Source organism: Cervus elaphus, chromosome 22, assembly GCF_910594005.1.
Source record: "Cervus elaphus chromosome 22, mCerEla1.1, whole genome shotgun sequence".
Taxonomy (NCBI): Eukaryota; Metazoa; Chordata; class Mammalia; order Artiodactyla; family Cervidae; genus Cervus; species Cervus elaphus.
The window spans coordinates 30,986,007-31,012,246 of NC_057836.1; the positions used below are offsets into that span (position 1 = coordinate 30,986,007).

The 26,240-nt window shown below is 39.2% G+C and overlaps 1 protein-coding gene and 1 long non-coding RNA gene across 2 annotated transcripts in view; one reads left to right on the forward strand and one right to left on the reverse strand.

Moving 5' to 3' along the window:
• Positions 1–3,776: 3,776 nt before the first annotated feature.
• On the reverse strand, positions 3,777–11,485 carry KCNJ8 (potassium inwardly rectifying channel subfamily J member 8). Its single transcript, XM_043880920.1, has 4 exons — positions 11,338–11,485; positions 11,042–11,179; positions 9,800–10,240; positions 3,777–4,855 (listed from the first exon to the last, which is right to left on the reverse strand). The coding sequence occupies exons 3-4, from the start codon at positions 10,171–10,173 to the stop codon at positions 3,955–3,957; spliced, it is 1,275 nt and encodes a 424-aa protein (XP_043736855.1). The 5' UTR covers positions 10,174–10,240; positions 11,042–11,179; positions 11,338–11,485; the 3' UTR covers positions 3,777–3,954.
• LOC122680064 overlaps positions 10,238–26,240 on the forward strand; it is a 114,524-nt gene continuing 98,521 nt past the window's right edge. Inside the window, exon 1 of the long non-coding RNA XR_006336600.1 lies at positions 10,238–10,352. This is a non-coding gene — a long non-coding RNA (uncharacterized LOC122680064). The remainder of the gene's footprint in view (positions 10,353–26,240) is intronic.

A 26,240-nucleotide genomic window follows, 5' to 3' on the forward strand; every position in this document is an offset into this window, starting at 1 on the left:
GTCATTTTTGCCAGATGGTGAATGTCAGACATGGTAGAAGTTCAGTATATATTAGTGAATGAACAAATGAATGATAGATACAAGAAACCAGAAATATCTTCTGTATGTAAAATGTTTGTCTTTACACGTTGTAGTATTCTACACATAATACTATCTGATGACAGGTAGTTGGTAGGTGAGTAACTGAATTGAGCAGGTATAAAGTCTCTGCTGCAGAATTTTTAAGAGATCAGATTCATGTTGCAAAGATTTTTTCCTCTGTCCTGAGAAAATATAATGCCTTGAATTAGTAATTTACTAAGAGTCCAGATAATCTCAAGGCAGTCCTTCATTTCAAGCTTTTGTCTTTTGTGACTGAATTAAACTATTTTAAGTCCTTTATACACATTAGCTCCCTTAGTTCTTACAACAACTTATGCAGTAGGTATTATGATCATTCTGATTTTACATATTGGGAAAATGAGGTGCAAAAAATTAATTTTGTCAAGACCTCATAGATGATAAGTGTTGAAATTTAAACCAAGAGAGTTCTGGCTGCAAAGTCTATTTTTCTTAACCACTATACTGCACTGTCTCATTATATGGTACTAGAGCAGAGATCCTAAAATATCACAGAGAGAGATCCAGAATGCTTTCTAGAGAAATGTTCCAGAGAAGCAAACTCATGATATGAAAGTATGTATGGCTCTGTTTCACAGAACAGCAAGACCACTGCAGTGGAGTGGAAATGCTCCAGGGGAAGAGGCAGCAATAAGATGTAGTGGCTTATGGGCGCTGGGAAGGGTTTCTATTTTCATTTTTAGAAAAATGGAAAGCCATAGGCGGGTGTTAAGCAGAGGCATGATGTAATATGATCTAAAAGAATATTGTGGCTGCTGTAGAGTGACTAGGATGCAAGTAACAAATCGAAATATTTAATATCAAATAAAGTCTAAATTCAATACATAAGTCAAAATTATACACACACATACACATAAAGGGGGCTTCCCTGGTAGCTCAGCTGATAAAGAATCCACCTGCAATGCAAGAGACCCCAGTTCAATTCCTGGGTCAGGAAGATCCACTGGAGAGGGGATAGGCTACCCACTCCAGTATTCTTGGGCTTCCCTTGTGGCTCAGCCGGTAAAGAATCCATCTGCTATGTGGGAGACCTGGGTTCGATCCCTGAGTTGGGAAGATCCCCTGGAGAAGGGAAAGGCTACCCACTCCAGTTTTCTGGCCTGGAGAATTCCATGAACTATACAGTCCATGGGGTCACAAAGAGCTGGACACGACTGAGTGACTTTTACACACATAAAAAATCTTATTTTCTAAAACAAGGTAGTTTTGAAACTGCCTAGCCAGTTAAATATATTTCAACAAAAATAGCTTCTGCAATCATTACAATGTTTTAAAACATTTGCGGATTTTTAGAAATCGATGTGGCCGTTTGTTTGATGTGGCTATCACTAGCTAGATGGTGTCCCCATCTGAGCCATGACTTGCTACATGGGCCCCACCAAACTATTCCGTTGACTTCCCCAAGAAATCGGTGGCCGTGATGTCCTTGGCAGCGGTCTTTGGTTGCAGCTGGAAGGTGGCTGGGGAAACCATTCCTACTCCATTGCTTGATTTGCCCCTGGGTGCCAGGGCTCACCTGGCCTCAGGAATCCTGCATCTCGGCCTCACTGACCTATGTCAGGACATCACCTGCTCCGCTGCCCGTGTCACCTTTGCAAAGGTGGAGCTGCCACCACATGGAGCCACAGGCGAGTACTTGGCATGTTCTTGCTGGTGCAGCGGTTGCCTTCTGGGTCTGTTCAAACGCCCTGGGGTGGGAATGGGGGACCCGTATCTCACTCAGAACTGCCAGGAGGTCTGATATTCAACTCCATAATCATTGGTGGGCTAAGCCTTATTTAAGGTAGATTTTTCTTTAGCCAACTATATAGAAATGTTTCAATATACTAGCAACTGGTACACTGCATCCCTATATACTCAGTGATGAGTACCCAGACTGGACTGAAGGAGGCAGTAGAGATATAGAAAACTTGTCATACTCTGGATGAAATTTTGCTAATGGAGAATATGTGAGATTTAAAATAGAGGTATAAAGTAGGACTCCCAGTCTTGGCCTGAGTGACTGGAAGAAAGGCTGTGGGAAGAGGGCAGGTTTTGCTAGTAGGAATGAAAACTTTAGTTTTAGAAATGGTAACTTTTAAATGTGTATTAGGTATCAAGTGGAGCTTCAAGTACCTATTTGATATACAAGTCTGGAATTCAAAGGAGTAGTTAAAATTTTTTAGAGATGATTAATTTGGTAACCTGAGAAACAATTTCCATTCATTTGGTTAGATGCATGAGTCTTTTAAGATTTGTTGTTGTTTAGGTGCTAAGTTGTGTCTGACTCTTTTGCAACCCCATGGACAGAAGCCTGCCAAGCTCTTCTGTCCATGGGATTTTTCAAGCAAGAATAAAGTGGGTCGCCATTTCCTTCTCCAGGGTATCTTCACAATCCAGAGATCGAATCCAGGTTTCCTACATTGCAGGCAGATTCTTTGTCATCTAAGCCACCAGGGAAGCCCACAGAACATTCTAAAACTTGGAATGAAATGAAATCAACATGAAAATTTAAAAACATAGTTCCTTTGGAATAACAGATCTCAAAGAGAGGGGCCCTCAGAAGTGAGTATCAACATGTGTGATGTCTCTTTCGTATGACTCTAAAAATGAATGTTTTTTTCCTTGAGCGTTCATTAGGGATAATTTTTTGAAAAAGAAACTGCAAAACTACAGTGAATACAAAGAAAATATTTTAGTAAAATATTCACTATAATGGAGGCTCTTAAGAAGTGAGAAGCCAAAAGAAGTAGATGTCCTTTGGGGGAATTCAGTCCTAAGTGAGAAAGGAATGTTCTTAGCTATTCTCCAAAGTTCTTTGCCTGGTTCTGCCAACAGGTGGCCATGAAAGGGACAAAGAAACCTCTGGAGGTCACTGTGAAGAACAAAGTGAGTGAACAGAATCCACTTAGAAGTGATTAGAACTAAGCAGTTTTTCTGTGGGAAATCCAAAAATAAATTATGTTCATGTTTTCAAGACCCTGAATGAGTTTCTGTTTCTGTTCATGTTTTCAAGACCCTGAATGAGAAGTTAACAGGAACTTTCATTCATCAATCATTTTGTGGGGTGATTTCTAGCTTTGAAACATTGAGCCTTACACTGCAATAAGCTGATTTAACAGAATAGGAATTTTGGTTTCTAGTTAAACTTCATTATGTTCATGTAGGAACATGATTAGAATTGAACTTAGTTGTTGTTTTCCAATTTCACAGATGTTCCTGACTAACATTTTAGTGCAATTTTCCTAATACTATTTCTCCTCATAATATACAATTTGAGAAAAAAATAAAATTCAATATTTAAAAATTAATCAGCAAAATAAACAAAAAAATAAAAAAGGAACCAAGCAGCTTTTGCCTCAAGCTTTTTACCTGGTGCAGTTTAAAAAAGAGAGGGAAAGGGAGATAGGAAAAACATAGTTTTGGGTCTCCTTGCCCATTCTATCTCTTTTCCAAGGTGAACCATAGGAACAGATATCTGTGGTGTCACCCAGTAAGCATTTCAAGCAGTATCATTTCTTGACCCACTTTTGTATTTAAGGTCTATTACTATTTGTGTAATTCTTGTGTTTCAAATGGACAGAAATGAGAGCATTTCCTCTGCATAACCTAAGCCTATCACTGAGGGTGATAGGGTGATATTGCAAGGGTGAAACAAGTGTGAGACAGGAACCCTACACCGTGTGAGTTACCATTTATTGACACAGAAAGTGCTGCTGTTGGAATATGCATATTATTTAGTGTAATAAGATAAACAAGGACAAATTGTTGTGTTTCAGCTCCAGTGCAATCTGTCCATGCCCTGCAGAAACTCTTCAACAGCGGATCAAAGACTTTCTGGGGGTCGTCTTGCTGTCAGGATTCAGAAGTGTTCTGATTTCCCTCTGGAGTCATAAATTGCACCTTGGGCACCATGAGGGAAGAATTGTTCCGGCGGATGGAATTGTTCCTTCTCATGGAATTGTTTCTTCTCATGGAATTGCGCTTCCTCAGAGAATTCTGGTGGGACAATTCACTCTTCTGGAGGGTCTGGATAAGGATGGAAGGCTTCTCGTCCAGCTCTCGGGCACTGCACCTTGGAGCAGCTACTTTCACGGTGTTGCCGAATTTGGAGTAATCCACAGAATACACGCCTTCCTCTTCGGTCACAATGGACACGAAGCGATGGCCCCACTGGATCTCCTCAGCAATGTAGGAGGTTCTAGCTTGTGTAGTAATGCCAGTAGTTTCGACCACTCCTTCTAGAATCACGATGACCTCCAGGTCTTGGTTGGCCAGGTCAGTGGCCGAGATATCATACAAGGGGCTGCGCTTGTCAATCACATGGCAGATGATCAGAGGGGCCACCAGGAAAATGTTATTACTCTCAAGGGGGTTGTCAACAGGAATGTCCAGTTGGTGAATAGGTACCACCTCGCCTTCCGGGGTCGTGGTTTTCTTGACCACTTGGATACGCACAGAGGCGCTGATGATCATGCTTTTCCTTAGGTCCCCCACGCGGAACATGAAACACAGTTTGCCATTTCGGACGGCGATTACCGCGTGGCGGCTGAAAATCAAGGTTTCTGCCCTTCGATGAGCTTGGGCTGTTTTCATGAAAATGCAGCCCAACATGACCGCATTGATGATCAAACCCACAATGTTCTGTAGAATCAGGACTGTGATAGCCAGAGGGCATTCCTCAGTCATCATTCTCCCTCCAAATCCAATTGTCACTTGAACTTCAATGGAGAAGAGGAAGGCAGAGGTGAAAGACCTGTAAGGAATGAGGTCAGAAAAGAGTGCCATCAGTTCAGATTTTTGAATCATGAAATAACACGTGAAGTTGAATTTTTCATGCTCTTCTTTCAAAGGCTATTTAAATTTTTTTTTCATTACTGTTGATTAACAATTTTGTGTTATTTCTGGTATACAGCAAAGTGATTCAGTTATATATGTTCTTTTTTAGATTCTTTTCTATTATAGGTGGTTATATAATATCGAGTATAGCTCCCCATGTAATACAGTAGCTCCTTGTTGGTTATCCGTTTTATATATAGTAGTATATATATTTTGATCCCAAACTCCTAATTTATTCCTCTCCCCTCCTTTCCCCTTTGGTAACCATAAGCTGATTTTCTACATCTGTGAAACTAGTTCTGTTTTGTAAAGAAGTTTATTTGTATCATATTTTTAGATTCTACATATAAGTTATATCATGATATTTGTCTTTCTCTGTCTAGCTTACTTAATATGAGAATCTCCAGGTCCATCCACATTGCTGCAAATGGAATTATTTCATTCTTTTTTATGACTGAGTAATATTCCATTATATATGTGTGTGTGTGTGTGTACTACATCTTCTTTATCTGTTTACCTGTTCACGTCCAAAGGCTATTAAATACTTTTGGAAACACTAGCTAACTTAACATATCAAATGCCCTATTCTAAACACAAGCACTTGTTCATTTTCTCTCTTATCTGCATGTATCATTGTGAAATACTTCACTTTCACAAGTGAAAAGTGAAAGTGCAAATCGCTCAATCGTATCTGACTCTTTGCCACCACATGGACTATACAGAACATGGAATTCTCCAGGCCACAATACTAGAAAGGGTAGCCTTTCCCTTCTCCAGGGGATCTTCTCAACCCAGGAATTGAACCCAGGTTTCCCACATTGCAGGCGGATTCTTTACCAACTGAGCTATCAGGGAAGCCCTTCACATTCACAAAGGCATGGTTTATTTTGTTAAACTCATCCAAGTCGGTGCCTATTATTTATTGCCAAGCTGTATTTAAGTGACTCGAGTTATATGGAACAAACTGAGTCATGAGTGAACTTTTTATTGTTTACAACCTTCAAAATCATATTCATTAGTGAACACTATGTACCTTATATAGAGAAAGCACAGTGCTAAAGAGTGGTGTAAAACATGCCATTCAAAATACTAGTATTTTTAAATAAAAAAAGAATGTTGTGCTATTTGGAACCAAACATGTTTTCTCATTGATTGTTTCCTTTTGTTCTCTAAGTGAGCTAGAGAATACTGAAGCTTTTACAGGAAGGATTTGAGGTAAAGATTATTAAGTGACTGTGTCAAGATCATAATTAATAAGGGCACAAATCCTCTCACTTCTGGCCTTGTTTCTGAAAGAGACACAAGGAAGGGGCCAACATGTGTCAGGATTTTCCTGCGAAGATTTTTCACACTGTGCTTTTCTTCCTGATCTCAGTGTAAACACTGATTTGGTAATTTAGTGTGGACCTGCACAAGACTTTCGAAAAGCTTGCAGATAACTCAGATTTATCTCCCTAATTGAGAGGCACCACATTTGGTCATTTTTCTCTTTAATTTATTCACTTAAGTACATAACCCTTACTGCTGTGGCTTCTTAATAGAAACAGTCTTAGTCATGTCTGCCCTCCACTCCAATTTCAAACTTCTCTAATTTTATAGATGATAGGTCAACTGTCAAAGCATTAGCTGTTTCTTAATGCCACACAGTGAGTGAGCAAAATGTTTAAATATTTGGATATTGAGTATACATACTATATTTTGGTGGGACCCCATGAATGGTAAGCAAACACACATAAGGTGATTTTTTTTTCCAACTGGGCTCATAATCAGGGATTTTTGTTTTTTATTTAATTGAAGCATAGTTGATGTCGCAGATGATTCCTTTAACTTTTAAATGAAAAAGTGCCTTTCCTATCCGTTCTGTTGTTAAAAAGATTCATGGAAAACCACAATGATTGCTTTTTGCACTAGCTACACACAAGATACACTGTATAAACCAAAACCATGGCAAAGAATAAGAAGAGACCCCAGAGAAGGGGCATGGACACAACAGTGATTTCTGATAATGTATACATAGTTCAGGCTTTCCCAGTGGCTCAGTGCTAAAGAATCTGTCTGCCAATGTAGGAGATGCAGGTTCGATCCCTGGGTCAGGAAGTAGGAAATAACAACCTGAAGTAGGAAACAGCAACCCGCTCCAGTATTCTTGCCTGGGAAATCCCATGAAGAGGGGAGCCTGACAAGCTGTAGTCCATGCAGGTCACAAAAGAGTCAGACACGACTTAGCAACTAAACAACATACATGCTTCAGCGAGCAGTGTAATGATGAATATGCCCAGATGTTTCATTTTAATGACTTAAGAGACTATTCATATGCGATTTGTGTATGTTATTTATTTATGAAAGAACTTGTTTCCAAACTATATGGTGCAAGACTCAGTGTTTTAATGAACACCTGTTGTGCTAAACAACCTCAAGAGATCAAAGTGTTTAGCTTCTGGTTTGTTCTGAGACAGAGGGAGTTAGGCTGAATAAGAAGAGGAAATGCGTTGGTTACTTTCTGACTCATGTTAGAAAGTCATCGACCTGAAAGGGAAGGTCAACCAGCCTAGAAGAAGAACGTCAAATATTATTTGGACACAATAGAGAATGTTCATTATAATAAGTTATTTTCAGTGTTGATGACAAGGTGGGACATTGAACTTAAGAAAGGAAAGGAAATGCAAAAAAATTAGACATATTATTAGTCATGTTTTAAATCTCCTTTGGGAAAAAAATAGAAAGTTTTCTGTATCTACTTTTTCTTTGGTGAAAAAGTATTATGTACAGTTGGTTATGATTAAAATTTATATTGCACTGAAGTATACATAGTACCAAAATGTTAAAATAAGTAAATTTTTTACATTGAAAGATGTCCAATAATATTTTTTAGGTAAGAAGCAAAATTTAAAATGCTAAAGTTAAATCAACTATATTTCAATAAAAAGTTTAAAAATGTTTAGATAATCATATAATGAAAAATAAATAAATAAAATGCTAAAATTGTCACATTGCTAAAATCAAGTTTGTTTCATTGTATCTGCAACACTATTTCTAATAGTGAATTGAATGTTCACAGCAGCAGGAATCCATCAGAGGAATGAACATATCTCAAAACACATCTTGTTGAACAATAAAAGCTAGCAGTAAAACAGCTTTTAATAACCAGGTACTCTGTCAAGTTCTTTTACAAAATCACTGAAAATATCTCCCTTGTAATGACATATCTTTAATCAATTGCCTAATGACTTTTTCCACAAGGAAAGCCAATATATTCATCTTGGCTTTATAAATATAAAATGACAGAATAAAATCTGTCATTTATTTTTCAAGGTTTATTATTTCTGTTTCTTTTATTTCATTTTATGTGTGTCTACTTCATGTTTATTAAAAGTGTACCTCGATAGGAAAATGATTCACTAATAGCAGTGCCAATAAACTTCTTAAAGAGAAATATTATAATGATATCTGACCTATACATATCTGTTAAACATAGTATTTTGTTTCCTTTATATTTGGTGTACTGATGATCACGTACATTTTTTTACCTGTATTTTCTTTGAGACAATAGTTTGTGACAAGTTTAAGACAAGAAAATAATATCTAACTCGATGGTAAAGGCAATGGATCAATTCAATTTGGCTTTCTCTCCTCAAAATCTGAGCTGAAATCTGTGGTATGTGATCTCTGTGACAAATACTGCATGCCCATTTTGATAAGCTGGCATCTCAACTACTCAGGGAAGGGAAGAATGGGCAAATTTACAGTCTGTGTTTCTGCTTCTTGCAGTGGTATGCTAATTTGACATTTCAGGATCAGTAAAGGTTTTATTCTTTCCAGTTTCCTGACAGAACGGTGCCTGTTCAAGTTGCTTTGTTTTATGAATTCTGTGATTTTGGGATATTATTTGGAAAATGTCCTGGAAAAATTATTTGTATTATTACAAATATTTCTCTACAGGGTGAATATTTTTGCAATTGATGTTATCTTTTTCCATCTTTAAACAACAAAATTAAGAGACAAATCACCCCCAAGTAAATGTTCTTAGGCCATGTGAAAATATGAGCAGAGAATCACTGAAACCAAATTCACTTATCTTTGAAATATTTATGATATAAGAAAAAAAATTAGGGCAATTTAGGAACTGCCTCCCTATCCTACTAAACCTTTTAGAGAAAACCACAATGTTAAATCACTTCTACATAATCTCTTCCATCAAAAATTTGGACCAATTTCTATCAAAGATTAGTTTTTTTCTAGTTCTGAATGTTAACATAACTTTTAATTTTGGAATTAAAGCAAGCAATCAGCTATTCAAGATCATCTTGATAAAGAAAAGCTTAATATATATTTCATTTCTGGTGGATTTTTTGTTTTTTAATTTAGATCCCCTCTCCACCAGGGTTTTCTTATTTTTTCTTTTTTTCCATTATTTCTGAAAATGTCACGGGGAAGAGAAGTCATGGAACATGACTAGCATTTGCACAACATTTTTTGTTGATCAGAGATATTTCCTTGTGGATACTGGAACTATGGACAGCAGCTTTTTCAGACGGAAAACTAAATGTGTGCTTTTTTTTCTTTTTTTTTTGAGCAAGGAACTAAGTGAAATGCTTTTTAAATAACCAGTAAAATATTTTCAAGGCTAGCCCAAGGGATTGAAACTCTACATTTTCAAAGACTCCTCATCCAAGGCTGCACCCCAAAAAATTTTTAATACATCAGATTCGTTTTTTGTTTTTGCTATTTTATGTTTTTGCTTCTGAACGTACTAAAATAAAGTCTTTAGTTCACTGTCAACAAAACAACAAAGACAGAAAGGGCAGTTTCATCTATTTTTCTATTCTGTCTTCCACCCCACCTCAGCCCGACGCCTTCTTACCTGACGTTAGTCACACACACGGTGGCCTCCAAGCCACTTTTCTCCATCCCGCTTTTCTCCATGTAAGCATAGATGTCCCCGTGGGCAAAGGCCACCAGCCACCACATGATGGCGAAGAGCAGCCAGCTGCAGAGGAACGACATGGTAAAGATGACCAGGGTGTGGCGCCATTTCAGGTCCACCAAGGTGGTGAAGATGTCCTGGAGAAACCGTCCTTGCTCCCGGATGTTCTTGTGCGCCAGGTTGCAAGCCCCGCTCTTGGCGATGAAGCGGGCCTTGGGGAGGCGGTCCCGGATGCGCGGTTTGCGCAGGTTCTCCGCCGCGATGCGCGCCAGCACATACTCCTCGGGGATGATGCTCTTCCTGGCCAACATCGTCCCGTCACCATAGCCAGCCTAGGCACCTGTCTGCGACCTGCCTCTCCTTCCCTCGAGACCCGTCCTGCGGGAGGGAAACCAAGATTCAGAATTACCCACCTCCCCCTTCTTCGACTCTTCCGTCCTTGCATTGGAGGGGTGTGTCTATACCTTACAGGTGGCGTGCAAAGCTAAAGGTATGATCTTATAGTGCATGAGTTCTTAGATCTCGGGAAAATTACTTGGTCTAAACCAGAACTGTTTTAATAGCCCTTATCGTTTTGAACACTTAAGGGCACAGCCTTAGTTAAAACCCGGAGCCTTCCTGTAAACAGCAGCTTTAATGATATTTCTGAGATTACCCGCGTCTGGAGATTACTGCCAAAACCCAAGCGCACCGCGATCGCGAGGAAAACTGAGGCCAGCTTGGTATCACGATCTATTTAGTAAACTCCTCACATGATGTAGCAATATCAAAAGTAGAGAGGGGGATTCTTTTTCTGTTCTTTTTTAGAAGTAGGCAAAGAAAAGGCCGTGGACACTCCTGCACAGTATAAATAACAACTCGACAAAATAATAAGCACTGTTATGTAATTTTACGAAGAGGTATTTTACATTTCAAAGAAGTATGAGTTGCATTAAAAAAAATTCCCATTTGAACTCATAATGTAATAACTTGAACTTCTTTATGACAAAGGGATCAACCATACAAGCTGCAGGAAAACCCGGATAACAGCCTGCCGGCTGCGTAAAGAGTTCAGTAAAACAACGTGCCCCGAAAATCCCTCCGACGCTGTCAACCTCGCTGGTGTTTTGCATTTTAAATCTTTTGCGGGTACGCGCTCAGCCTCCCCCTCCCCTCCCCCGGAGGAGTGTGGAAACTTACAGACTCCCGGCCGCGGGCTGGGCGGCCGCAAGTCCCCGCACTCGCTGGCCCGCCGCGGACAGGTCCCTTGCTGTCCCATCTCCGCCCTCGGGAGCGGTAACTGCGACTGCCGGAGGGACCGATCGGGGGCCGCGTGTCCTAGGGAGAAGAGTTAAAGTAATAAAAGGTGCAATTGAATCTGCACCCGCTGGGGCGGGCTGGAGGAAGGGGGATGGTTGTAGCTTTCCCCCCTCCCCCTGCTCGGCTGTAGCCCTGGGCTGCGGCCGGGGGCGGAAGAGGGGTTGCGGGGAGAGGACCTGTGGGTGATGCGCCACAAATCAGACTCCCAGTTTGGGCTTTGACGCGCGCCAGCCCTCTGAGGCAGCCGAAATTCCGAGATGGGGGCGGGAGGGGGTGCCGGGGGGAGGCGAGTCCGGGGGAGTTAGGGAACCAGCCTGGGGGAGGGGCGGCGGGGGAGGGCGGGGCCTGCAGAACCGGCTCTTTCCCCAGTAGCCGAGACCCCCTGACGCCAGCAGGAATTTGAAAGGCTCCCAGCTTAGGGGAGAGAACTTGGAGTTCGAATGCATTGACGTAAAGAGATTTTTTTTTTCTTCTTAAACCTGAGTAGGTAACTGTGCTACTTCAGATCCAGTAAAACCAGAGATAGAGCTCAGCAAATATTCCTCAGAGGCATCCAGGCTATGTGCTCACGTGATTATTTACATTAAATTTCCGTCTGGTAGGGATGATACAAGTAGAAGATGTTCTGAAACCCACTTCATTTATTTCTTCACCAGCCAAAGCTGGTTCTCAGGGAATTAAATACACGCACACACATACAACTGCGACGAAAAAAAAAAAAAGTAGAAGAAAAAAAACCATTCAAAGTCTCTTCCAATAAAAAAAAACTTATCCCAAACAGGGACTGCTGTCAACACTTTAGAACTCAAACCGTCGTCTTCAGTAATTGGTGGCTTTCTGAAATGTTGCAGCTTCTCCCTCTTGTGTAGATGTCCTGGATGATAGAACAGAGCAGTTGTGCGCAAGAAAGGTTATATAGTAAATATCTTTCTATAGCTTTTTGAAAAAGAGCCAGCAAAGACAAATGTGCTTTCTCCCACAGGTCAGGCCTCCTGATTTGGCACTTGTGTTAATGGAAACTTTAATTCTTGGAAATTTCATGTATTTTCCAAGACTCAGAGCAGAAAGCAGTATGGAGCATAAACAATGTGTTCATTTAATTACCAAGAGACCTAAAATTAGTCTTTAATGAAGGCAAATGAAGAATCGTTTTTTCCTCCTCCTGGATAGACCTGCTTAACCCCTTCAAGCCTGGGGATCCTAGTCTATTGGTGGTAGCTCTGTTCTCCACTGTTGTGAATTTTTACAGTAATTTTGCGCAGTAGTTTTACTACAAATGTGTGGGGATCCAATTGTACAGTTAATCCCCTCATTATTCCATTTTGCAGTTGTTTGGTGTACAATTTATTCCCTGTTATTTTAGCTGGGATAACATTCATCAAATACCTATTTGGGCAAGGAATGTGTATATATATATATATAATCACAGTGCTGTTCTTAAGAGAGAGTTGTAGTAAAAGACATGGATTTGATAATAAACTCTAATACTAGCAAGGATGTGATTAGAATGCGAGTGGAAATAGAACTAATCTAGATATATTAAGACTAGAAGACTAAGGAAAGAAATCGGCATGGATTATTTGGCATCTGGTCTAGTCTGAGGGGCTTCCTCAGTGACTCAGCAGTAAAGAGTCTGCCGGCAGTGCAGGAGACACTGGTTCGATCCCTGGGTCAGGAAGATTCCCTGGAGGAGGGCATGGCAACCCACTCCAGTATTATTGCCTGGAGAATCCCCGTGGACAGGGAGCCTGGCGAGCTACAGTCCATGGGGTCAAAAAGAGTAGGACATGATCACTAGTCTTTGAAAGCCCAGATATATTTGGGTTTGGAGCAAAACTGAGAAAAGACATTCCACTTTTCTCAGGAAGGAAGAGTGTGAGGGAGGATTGACAAGAGTGAGCCATGTTTTAGTAACAAACTGATCAGCACTGATGCGGCAACACAGGCAAAAGAGCGGGGCTGGATGTGTGGGCCCAGTGCTCCCCGAACAACCTCTGCCACCACCACTCTGAACACAAGGAGTTATTCCTGTCCTTGTCCCATGCCCTCGCCACTCTTCCCCGCAGTCCATGAAACTGGGGGCTGCTAGAGAGCAGGGCTGTGACTCAATGTCACAGCCTATATGTCAGAGGGGCTCAAAGAATACTTTTGAGTCAATGAATGGGAAAGGTAAGGTTGAAAACCATGCTGATACCTCAAAAAAAAAAAAAAAAAAAACACCCACCACAAAAAACAAAACACCAGACAGCCTTAAATGCTCAAAAAAAGAAGTCTGGACAGTCTTTAGGAGGTAGTGGTAAGCCATGGAAGGAATCTGATTAGAGAACACCAGAAGTGCCTGCTTTAGGAGGGTTGATCAGGAACAAGAGGCCAAGATGGCTTTGAAGCTTGCATTGCTAAGGGTCCTTTCAGGCTCCAACATGCTGTGATCAGCAGAAGGGGACACTGGAAACTGTTGTGTTAATTAGAGAAGGAGTGAGGTCTGGGGCTAATAAACAATGTCAGTAGACAATATACAAATGTATACAAAAGGAAAGCTACAGAGTCAATATTTGGAGGGTAAAGTCACAGAGGACTGTGACATTGTGATGAGAGAGAAATATTAGGGAAATTGGATGGGAAATGGTGAACTGTTGAGGAGAATTATGAGAGGATGGGCCACAAATCCATATCAGAATATTATGGAAATTCTGGCCTTTTGTGATAATAATCATATTTAGAATTCAGTTTTTTTTTCCTCGTGAGATGTAATTCTTCCAAATATGCAGTTTCAAGTTTTGACTTGTTTTGGAATGATAAACTCTGTACCCTACTTTTTAGTAGTCAGTGCTTCAAATTAATTCAAAATAAGAGCACTAAGAATACACACAATAAAGGTTAATTTTAAGAAATTGATAAGCAAAGTTTTGGCAATAATATGCCTAAAAACAAATAGCAGCCATTCAGATGGAGAATGTGTACTATAAAAACATCACAGGCTTTTTCTTTTTTCTTCCTGACATTTTTTAAACCAAATCTTTATGTCTTTTTCCTTTAACTAATTTTTCTATGCTAAATGGAAGCTGCATGAGGACACATAGTTTGTTGTTAATACCACAGACCCAGTGTCTGGAATTATTCCTAGCTCCTGGAAATGGGTACTCAACAAATACTCGTCAAATGAAGAAAAGAAGGAATAGTGCTCGCAACACTGTGTTTCTGTCTGTCTTGCACTTACTCTAACTCTCATCTTTCTTTGTGTATTTACAACCATTTCTCATAGCTCACATAGGTAATCTGAAGCTTGGGGGTCTCCTTGAAGTCTTTATTGTTGTCACTGTTCAGTCACTAAGTTGAGTTTGACTCTTTCGACACCCCATGGACTGTAGCCCGCCAGGCTCCTCTGTCCATGGGATTCTCCAGGCGAGGATATTGGAGTGGGTTGCCACATCCTTCTGTAAGGAATTTATCTGACCCAGGAATTGAACCTGTGTCTCCTGCATTGACAGGCTTATTCTTTACAATTGAGCCACCTGGGAAGCCCTCCTTGAAGTTTGGGGCCATATCTGTCTGCAAAGATTTCATTACTTATCATCTCTCCCTTCTTTCTTTATTTTTCCCTTCTCTTCCCTTCAAACTCCTTCCTTCCTCAGCAACTGTCCTCACTGCTCCAGGTCCCCAGTACTTACATTTGTTTACATATGAAACTTGTTTAAACTTGGCGTTTGCCGGCTATGTTTCTCTTGACAACTTTTGAACCTAATGGAGATATATCTGTATCCCCAGAGATCTTTGTGGACACAAGTAGCTGCTAGATAAATATCTAGTATTAATTGATTCTAGTTCTTCCCCTATGATCCCCCTTTTCTCATATTATAGGCCAAATAATGAACATTTAAATTTACTTCTGAGAAATTTGTGAAGGAAATCAATTTTTCAAGAACATATTTACTACTTCAGGCTTATTTTATTGGTCTGCTTATTTAATCACTCTTGCTGTCACCCACTTAAAATTTTCTTAACTGTTCTATAATGTCCTAATTGCTCAAGAGTGAAGACTGATTTGTGCGTTACTCCCAGAGGAGACCTCTAATGAACAGAGCTAACTTTAAATTTTATGGTTTTCTTGACTTTAGGAATCCAGTAAGAATCTACTCATGTTACATCCCAGAGAAATTTATACAGTAATCGGGAAACAATTTAAGGATAGCTATTCACTTATAAGTAAACATCGGTTAGATTCCTTTTAGACTTTATGTGCATTTTATTTGCAGATAAAAAAATTTCTGCAGTTCTCATTCTCCGAAGAAACAGAGTTGGTCGGGTGACTTCAAACAAGAAAGGCTGATGCTTTCCCCATTTGTCTGCTGCTTTGATTATCAAATACAAATCAGTGAAGTCCTTGAAAGGACCCTTTTTTAAAAAATTTATTTATTTTTTAATTGAAGGATAATTGCCTTACAGAATTTTGTTTTCTGTCAAACCTCAGCATGAATCAGCCATAGATATACGTATGTCCCCTCCCTCTTGAACTTCCCTCTTATCTCAGGTAAAAGGTAAAGGCCTTGCATTTGATGACTTTGCCTTTGATTTGACTTGTGAATTTAGAACTCTTTGTTTGTCTGAACCTTATTAGATTTTAGAATTTGGAGAGTCTTCAAAATGACAATGGAAACGATTAATGTTAGCAGCCCAAATAACAGTTCGTCTATTTGCTTGGTCTGCTGCTTTATTAGTGTCCTCATATAAACCACTTTGGAACATATTGCTTTGGAATCAACTTAATAAAACTGTTACATAAACTAGTAATCAAAACAACATGTTATACACTCACTTTTTTGGAGTTATCATGAAGTGGGAATGACAATATAACCCTTGGTACTTATCTGTTCCAATGATTTCAGAGAACATTTCTTTTTGAGATATATATCTATTATGTGCAAAAGAACCTCACTCTCCAAATTAGGCTACCCGTTTCTTCAACGATATCCATTAGAGCCATCAGTGAAAAAAAATTTTCCATGCGGCGTGCATGTGCAACACCTCAAACTTCTGCCAGCTCACAGGTGTGAATCTGTGGGCCAGGAAGGGGGCATTCATGACAATGACTATCTTTTAATGTACAACCAGGTGAACAAAACAAAGCCCCTGCTCCAACTCATTCTTAGAGAGGAAGGTGTTAGCCAACAAATAGACAAGTAATACATTCTATAATTATCAGTGGTGTTGAAATTTATAAAGAGGGTAAAGCAGGAAAAAGAACGAGAGTAACTGGGGCCAGAGATGGGCAATTTTACATAGAGTTCAGAAAAGACCTCTTTGTGTGTGTGCCTACTAAGTCACGTCAGTCGTGTCCAACTCTTTGCCATCCTTTGTACTGTAGCCCTCTTGTCTCCTCTGTCTATGGGATTTCTCAGGCAAGAATGCTGGAGCGGGTAGCCATTCCCTTCTCCAGGCGATCTTCCTGACCCAGGAATTGAACCCATGTCTCTTATGTCACCTGCATTGGCAGGCGGGTTCTTTACCACTAGCGCCACCTAGGAAACCCCAAAACCCTCGTTAAGAAGCCTAAATTTGAAAAAAGAAATCAGTCAGAGACTCAGGCAGCCTAAGAACAAGTATAAAGACTTTGAATTGGGAAGAAGCTTGGTGTGTTTGAAGAATAGTAACAAGATCAATGTATCAGATGGAAATGAGGAAAAACAGGAGATGAGATGGGGAAAATGGGAAGTGCATTCACTGATCCATGCATCTTTCCATTTACCCAGTGAATAAAGATTCAGAATCTGCATATTCTAGGTGATGAATACATTGAGTTAATTATTTGGGCAGCTTTTTGAGAATTAGGTTATTTTCCTGATCTTACCCAAGAGTCTATTTGAGTCAAATACCTACCAGGTGGAAAGCTACAACATACTCAAAACATCTGATGTAAATGTGTTACTCACTCAGTTGTGTCCAACTCTTTGCAACCCCATGGACTGTAGCCCACCAGGCTCCTCTGTCCATGGGATTCTCCAGGCAAGAATACTGGAGTGGGTTGTCATTTCCTTCTCCAGGGATCTTCCTGACCCAGGGATCGAACCTGGGTCTCCCACACTGCAGGCAGATTCTTTACCATCTGAGCCACCACGGAAGCCCTAAAACATCTGATCCGTAATCCTCAACCCTTTTTATGAACAATATCTCAAAGTGAGGATTGTTAATCTGTGATCCAGCTACATGAGAGACACATGGTTACCTTATTTTATGCTCTTCCAAGCTTTTATGAAGGAAAGATAGAATAAGATAATATCTTTGGCCCCCAGACTGAAATATCTTTCGTGAGATGGTATAAACACTTCTAATGAGGTACATTTAAGAATGCCCCTGGAGAATCTATTGCCCACTTAGGTTTAAGAAACTCATAGAATTATTATGAGAACAAGATGACACAATCCATACAAAGCACTTAGTGACCGGTCTGTTGTAAGTACTTAGTAAAGGTCAGTTTGAGTATTATTTTTGAGACCCCCACCAACCTTCAGAATCCCAACTGCCCAGCATTTATACTGGCATCTCCTCAACTCTTGAATTTAATCAAGACACGTGACTGAAAGTGAGTCAGCCAAAATACGGGTAATAAAATAGAGACCCAAGAAATCAGCATGTCTGGTTTACTGTAATAGTGTCTCCAAGAGAAAAGTGCTTTTATCAGTCAAGTAGACCTTCCCTGTGATAATTATTTTTTACTGATAGGGTGAAAAATGCTAGTACTAAATGAAGCTGGTACTAGCATCTTCTAATAGAAGATGGAGAATAGAAATTTTGCAGGCTGTGAAAGTTTGCAGGCTGTGAAATTTTGCCATGATATTCTCATGCCAGAGAGAGGCAAGTTTGCAGAAGCCTCAGGTCTGTCTTGCTATAGGCTTTTCTGAAGCTCTTAGGGAGATAGCAATTCCCAACAATGTCTTGATCCATTGCTAAGCTTTCACGTCACTATGTTTTAAAAAATCAGTGACTCATGCAGTTCTTGGAAAGGGGAACCTGATATTTTCCAGAACTCTCTCAGGAGGGTACTCCTTACTGCCACCTTTCAAAAATGCCTGCTGCAGAAGGGCTGTTTAGAAGTTGAACATTTTAAAGTGACATGTAGATTCATTGGTCCCAGTGATCATTTACCAGGATTTTTTCTGCTGTTAAATATCCTGAATTTTCCTTTAGGTAAAAATGACCTATGCCAGAAAAGCTTTCACGAGGTTGTTTTTCTAAACAGGTTCAAGTTAGAATGAAATATTCGGTATTTGCTGCTAATTTAAAATGTCAAATCCCCTCTTTTATTGTTAGAATAAATGGGATAATAAAATACTCTCCTCTCTGTAAATCTACAGAAATTTATTATGCAGTTGATTCACACATGAAATATACCCTTTGTTTAAGTTCATATACTTTTAGAGTCAGAGAGATGTGGGATCAGTGACCAATTCTGCCATTTCCTTGGTTAATGGCTTTGAGGAACACAATCACTCTGAGCATCATTTTCTCTTCTGTACAATGAAGACGCTAATATCTGCCTCTCAAGAGTTTTATATTAAATGAGGTAAGTGTGTAAAAGGATTTAGCACAGGCTAATTACACTTAACACATAATATTTTCTAAAATAATTATAACTTTCATGCTACTTCTTTAATTAGTATTTAATTTTTAATTTGTGTATTTTTTCTTAGCCTGCATTTGTTGGTATTTTCAGATCAATAGTAAATAATGATGCTAACAGACATGCTTTTCTTTTTAGTGATTTTGAGAAAATGCTTCCAGAATATATAGTTCACATGGTTATCATTTTGAGGTAGTGTGCTTTTTCTACCTTTCTGGGTTTCTTTTAAAGCTTTTTTTTTTTTTGCCACACTGGGTTTTCATTACTGTGGGCTGGCTTTCTCGAGTTGTGGTGAGTGAGGGTTACTCTTCATTGCAGTGCATGGCCTTCTCATTGCAGTGGTTTCTCTAATCATAGAGCACAGGCTCTAGGCTTGTGGACTAGTAGTTGTAGTGAACAGGCTCAGTTGCTCTGTGGCATGTGTAGTCTTCCTGGACCAGGGATCGAACCTATGTCCCCTGCATTGGCAGGAGGATTCTTATCCACTGTAGCATCAGAGAAGTCTAACTTTTCTATATTTTTAAAATCAATAAGGAATGAAGAATTACATAAGAGACCTTTTTAGCATATACCAAAGTGACCTTTTTTTTTCTTCTGTGGCTAGTTAATAGGGTTAATTAAGTTACTAGGTTAAAAAAGTCATATTATTTTTACATGCCTGTGATAAACTTCACTTGGTCATGGTAAGTTATTATTTTAATGTAATACTGGGTTGTTTTTCCTATTATATACTTAGGGTATTTGCATTGGTAGCTTTAAGTGAGTTAGTATTATTGTTTCTGTGTTATCTCTGCCTGATTTTGGATAATTGTTATGAGTGTTTGTAGAAAGAATTGATACATATCCCTTCTCTATGGATGGTAATAGTTTAAATAGAATAGGGATTAGGTACTTCCTGAAATCATCCGAGTCCAAATTTTTTAGGAATAGTTCTTGGCTCTCTGAGTCCTCTTCATGCTCAGTTTTCCCCTCTGGGATCTTTCTTTCAGACGATCTAAATCTATCCTCCATATCTTTTCAGTGTCCTTTTTTTTTTTAATTGAAGTATATTTGCTGTACATTATCATATGTTACAGGTGTACAATATAGTGGGCTTTCCAGGTAGTGCTAGGGGTAAAGAACCCACCTGCAAAAGCAGGAGACATAAGAGACATGGGTTCCATCCCTGGGTGGGGATGATCCCCTGGAGGAGGGCATGGCCACCCACTCCACTATTGTTGCCTGGAGAATCCCATGGACCGAGGAGCCTGGTGGGCTACAGCCCATGGGGTTGCAGAGTTGAACACGATTGGAGTGACTTAGCATGCATGCACATATAATATACTGATTTACAATTTTTGAAGGTTATACCCTATTTATAGTTATTGTATTTGCTATGTTCTCTGTATTGTACAATATATCATTGCAGCTTATTTTATACGTAATAGTTATATCTCTTCCTCCCCTACCCCCTTCCCTCTTCCCACTGGTAAATAGTTTTCTACATTTCAGTGTTTTTATTTTCTATCAGTTTTTTCTGTGCTACATTCTAGATCTGTTTCCAGTGCAAAGAAGTCTCTCATAATTTAAGCTTAATTGCTGTTGAACCTCTCCATTGAATTGCTAATTTTAATGGCTTTTTTTCTTTTCTAGAAGGTCTCTATTTGATTATTTTAAATTAATTTGCTCTTTTTCTTACCTTTAGAAAACCTTTGTGGGGTTTCCTTGGTGGCTTGGTGGTAAGGAATCTGTCTGTCCATGCAGGAGGCCTGGGTTCAATCCCTGATCAGGGAAGATCCCACAGGCCACAGAGCAACAGAGTCCCTGCACCACAACTTCTGAGCCTGAGCTCAAGAGCCCAGGAGCTGCAATTACTGAGTCTATGTGCTGCAGCTACTGAGGCCCACACACCTAGAGCCTGTGCTCTGCAACAAGTCACTACAATGAGAAACCCATGCCGCAACTAGAGAGTAGACCCCACTTGCCACAGCTAGGGAAAAACCCTGAGCGCCACAAAGACCCAGCAGAGCCAAAAATAAATAAATAACATTATTTAAAAAATGAGAAAAGAGACTGAAAAAAATTAGCATGGCCTCAGGAATCTATAGAATATAACAAGAAATGTAATATTAAAAACAAAAAAACCTTTGTATACAACTATGTAACTGCCATACAGATCACAGATCGACCATGAAACATATTTATCGCTTTAGAAAATTTCCTTCTGCCCCTTTCCAGACTGTAATTGATCCCCACCAGAGCTCATTTTGTTATGACTAATTTTATTATTGGTTTGTTTTGCTTGTTGCTTACCTTGGTATACATGGAATCATGTATAAAGATACTCTTATGGAACCACATATAAAGATACTCTTCCGTATCTGTGTTTTTTCACTCAACATAATATTTGTGAGCTTTGGCCATGTTGTTCCATATACCAGGAATAGTTATTTCCTGGTGTGGATTAGCCACCATTTATTCATCCATCTTCCCGTTGTCAGGGATTTGGGCTGTTTTTGTTTTCTTTTCACTCTTAGGAATAAAGCTGCTCTTAACATTTCTGTACAAGTCTTTTTGTGGACATAAGCACTCATTTCTCTTGGATATGTGCCCAGGAGTGGAAATGTTGAGTCCTGGCAGAGGCGCATATTTTTAGCCTTGGTAGAAGCAGCCAGTTTTCCATATTGGTTGTGCCATTTCTGCTCTCAACAACAGCGTGGGACAGTTCACCATCACCAACACTTGGTATTGTTAGTCTTCGTGGTTTTAGTCATTTTAGTGGGTAGGTAGCTGTTCATTTATCTGCATTCCTGATGAAAAATGATATTGAGCACATTTTCACATCTTTTTTTGAAAAACATACATATTTTTAATATCTTATAGATCGTCTAATTTTTTCTAGTGTTTTGTGCTAATATTATAATTTGTTGTGTCTCTTGATTTCTATCCTGGTGATTTTAATTTTGAATGTGAGTTAATCTGATTTTATTCATCCTTCCCAGGAGATTGAGGTTGTACCTCAGCAGACTGATTTTGCATTTGCCCTTTCCAGAATTCCAAGGATTTCAATGTTCTGGAGCCATTTTTACATGATATTTCAGCTTGAATATATGATCTCAACATTGTAAAGTTGGAATCATATCAAAATTTTTAAAATCATATCAAATTTTAAACTTTCAGAAAAAGTTGATTTTCTGACTTAAATAATGCCTTATAATAATATTGTGCTTAATTGTTCAGTCATGTCCAACTCTTTGCAACCTCATGGACTGCAGCCCCGCCAGGCTCCTCTGTCCATGGGGATTCTCCAGGCAAGAATACTTGAGTGGGATGCTATGCCCTCCTCCAGAAGATTTTCCTAACCCAGGGATCAAACCCAGGTCTCCCATATTGCAGGTGGATTCTTTACTGTTTGAGCCACCAGAGAATCTCTATGATACTATTCAGATGTGATATATGTAGTGAGTTCTCAATGTTAATATTTCATATCAGAACGTGCTTTTCAAATTATATACTTTTTTCAAAATCATTTAATTTGAGCTTCACAAAAACTCAGTGACGCGAGCAGGCAGTTGTTATCATGCTTTCTTGTTTTTTTTCCCTTTTTGCAAATGAGGAAATGGAAACTCAGGCTTTCAATGATAAGTCCAAGGCCATACATTCAATATGTGATCAGACTAAGACTAGAACTCAACTCTTTTAATTCTTAGCCCAGTTCCTTTTTTCCAATATATTCTATGTAGACTGACATAACTCCTTGTTGTTATAGATCACATATCATAGAAATCATTTAATCCCAAGAGAAGTTAACTCATTCACTAATTACATTAGTAGCCTAGTATAGCACATGGCTACGAGCATGAGCATGAGCTTGGAAATCAGATTGCCTGAGTTTGCATCTCAATTCAACTAAACCTTTGGCACATTAGCCAATCTGGATCTCAGTTGTAAAATGGAGGTAATAATGCTTGCCTCATAGAATTTTTGTCAAGATTAAATGAGAGTACACTTATAAAGCTCATATCTTCTTAGTATGTGTTAGCTATTATTATCCTTTCATCAGATTTTTAATGAGACGGTTTATGCCATATGCACCCTACTGATATCTGCATTGATTTTGCATTGCTTCTCTCTTCTTTGCCCCCGGGAATTTTCTTCTCTCATGTTGTCTGATACAAGACAGTACTAGACACTACAGTGATTATATGATATTTAAATCATAAATCATTCTGTCATCTCTATGCCTTATTGGCACATGGAACTAAGCTTTATTAAAATATTATATAAGCCAAGAATTTTCCATGAAATATTAGGCTTGCTATTTTTTTCCCTACATTTTTGGCCAAAAGCCTAGATGCCTTGTGTTTCCAATATAATGTTATACTTTTGTGTTTCCAATATATAATGTTATACTGCATTTAATATAGGCTGGAAGTTGTCAAGTAGGAACAAAGAAAAGAAGCTCCTATTTTCAGGTGAAATTTTGTTACTCCTAAATCGGCTTCTGCCACTTTCTCTCTCCTGTTTGTCAAGGACACAGCAAACTCTGTGTCTGAGCCAAGTCCTTGGCACTTGGAAGTGATAGGTCACCGGGAGAAACAGGTGCCTCTATCTAAAGCGTGCTTGTGATTGTCATATGTGTTGGGGATCCTGAAATGAGCAGGATGGTGCAATTCTAGGTGAGTGTTACTGCTCATTTTGAATGGGCAGTGGGAGAAAATGTCTCACAAGCTGTGTGTTATGCAGTCATTCCACAGGGAAATAAAACTTGGGATTAAAAAGTCAATATTTGGAAGTGATTACTTATGGCAGGAGATTTTGTCTTGCTTTCTTGTTTTTTAAAGAAAATTATATCTTTCTTTGGACTTCCCTTCTCTCTGGAGCAAAGGTAGGGGATTTGAACATAGAAGGAATGCCCAAGAGTTTAGTCAGCTACCTCACTCAAGTAATTGAAGAATGACTCCCTCTCTTTTTCCAATTTTTCTTTTTTTCCCCCAAAGAATCAGTAGCCAGCCCAGTCCCATCACTCTTTTTTTTTCTGGAACTACTGGTTGTGGTTTGAATTTGTATTCTGATTTTCATGTCACTCTCCAGACTGTGAAACTCCCCTCAGCAGAAGATATTACTTTCAATTGGCTCAGACCTTCTGGCCACAGCTTTTTAGGCCAAAGGTTGATCCTTGACCCAAAGTGAAGTCGTGTAAATTTGTCCAGTCATATGTAAGATCAAAGGATGAGCTGGACATAAGAGATTCCTTGCTTGATACTTGGAAATAGACAATCTGAGAAGTGAAGAAAGTGACTGTGGGTGAAGGTGCTCCAAGATTTCATCTGAGATAAGGATGGTCAGAAAGTCTACATGCAAGATGAGGAAGGAGTGGACAGAGGGGTGGAGATGACAGCTCTGAAGGGAAGAATGAAGCCGAGAAACTTGACAGAAATAGTATTAGAGAGTGGAGAGTCTCTAGACCTGACCCCATCCTCACTCTTGCTGAGGCCCAATAATTCTGCATTTCCTAGATTCTAATGCATGAGTCTCTCTTCAGTGCACCCCAATCTTACTACTCCCTTCTCTGGTGTTTGCAAGTACCATCTCTGGAGCTCAATTTTTTTAAGCTCAATTTTAATTTTTTATGTAATTTGCCACTTTAGATATAAAATTTAGAGTATAATTATGCTTTATTATATAGGATATAATACACTATTTCTTAGTAAAAACTATTTTCTTAATAAAAATACGTACTTCCAAAAACAGAAGTGCCATCTCTGGAGTCAGACAGAGATCAATGATTAAATCAACTATTTGGGAGTAATTCATTTACCTTCTAGCCTCAGCTGTCTCATCTGTAACTTAAGTACAATGAAAAAAAAAATAGTTTTTTCAGAAAAATATTTTTCAGAAAAAAAACTTTGGAAAATAGTTATTTCATAAGATTTTATACTAGTTTTAATATACTAGAAAGCTTTGACCTACTCTGACAAATAATCTCTCTGAATCACACTTTATCACTCAAAAGTGACACTTAGCAGATACTAAACAAATGCCATCAATCAAGATGAAATAACTGAAGTTTATTTTCATGCAACCTCCTTTAGTAGGGGGACAACCATCTTTCAAAAATGCCCAGTTCACTAGCTTTCATAAAAATTATTTTATTTATTTATTTAGAAAAAGTTTTTGACCACATGATATGGCATGTGGAATCCTGGTTCCCCAACCAGAGATTGAACCCATGTCCTTCTGCAGTGGAAGCCTGGAGACTTAACCACTGGACTGCCAGAGAAGTCCCCATAACAATTATGATCATCCCTTTGTTGAACTAAAAAGAACCTGCCCAGTATAACTCAGCAATGTATTGCCACTGTTATCTTAAAAACTGGTAGAAAAGGTGGGTTGAACTTCTTATCACTGAAAATACATTTCATTATCACTTCTCAGCCTTTTGGCTAAGACCAAGTGTGGAAATACATCTCACAGTTTATCTAAAACTTATTCCTAAAGGTGACTCTTTTGTCTAGAAGAAACACTTAAAGACTATTATAAGCATCTTTCTGCCATCTATTCTAAACACTTGTATTTGACTTATATATGCATCGTGTTAATATGTGTTGTAAAAATTTATAGTAACTATACACTTCTTTAAGGCAGTTAAGATAGATGTGAATGTACATACTCAGATGTTTGTGTGTGGAAGGGAGCACCCAACCATATTGAGAGATCAGGAGATAGATTGTAACCTGTGAAAAAGGGTTAACAGTAAACTTCCTTGATGGATTCTATTTATGCCTGCTTTCAAAGGATTGATGAATATTTTGGGTATCTGAAAGAAAGAGATTAGGAATTTTTTTTTAAATTATGAAAGTCACTCAGTCATGTCCAACTTTTTGTGACCCCCATGGACTGTAGTCTGGGGAATTCTCCAGGCAAGAATACTAGAGTGGGTTGCCATTCCCTTCTCCAGGGGATCTTCCCAACCCAGGGATCGACCCAGGTCTCCCGCATTGCAGGCAGATTCTTTACCATCTGAGCCACCAGGGAAGCCCAAGAATACTGCAGTGGGTAGGCTATCCCTTCTCCAGGGGATCTTCCTGACCCAGGAATCAAACTGAGGTCTCCTGCATTGCAGGTGGATTTTTTTTTAACCAGCTGAACTATCAAGGAAGCATCTCTTTGTTTAAATAGCATTGGAACAAAGCTCCAACTACTATTAGGGCTTCACTGGGGGCTCAGAGGTTAAAGTGTTTGCCTGCAATGTGGGATCCCTGGGTCAGGAAGATCCCCTGGAGAAAGAAATGGCAACCCACTCCAGTATTCTTGCCTGGGAAATCCCATGGACAGAGGAGCCTGGTGGGCTACAGTCCATGGGGTTGCTAGGACAAAACTGAGCAACTGTTTTTTTACCAGCTGAGCTATCAAGGAAGCATGCTCTTTGCTTAAGTAGCATTGGAACGAAGCTCCAACTACTATTAGTCAAAGTACAAATAC

Coding starts and splice junctions, on each gene's coding strand:
- KCNJ8 (XM_043880920.1), bottom strand. CDS start 10,173: ATGTTGGCCAGGAAGAGCATCATCCCCGAGGAGTATGTGCTGGCGCGC. Junction 4,856..9,799: donor GTGTGTGTGACTAACGTCAG/GTAAGAAGGCGT, acceptor CATTCCTTACAG/GTCTTTCACCTCTGCCTTCC.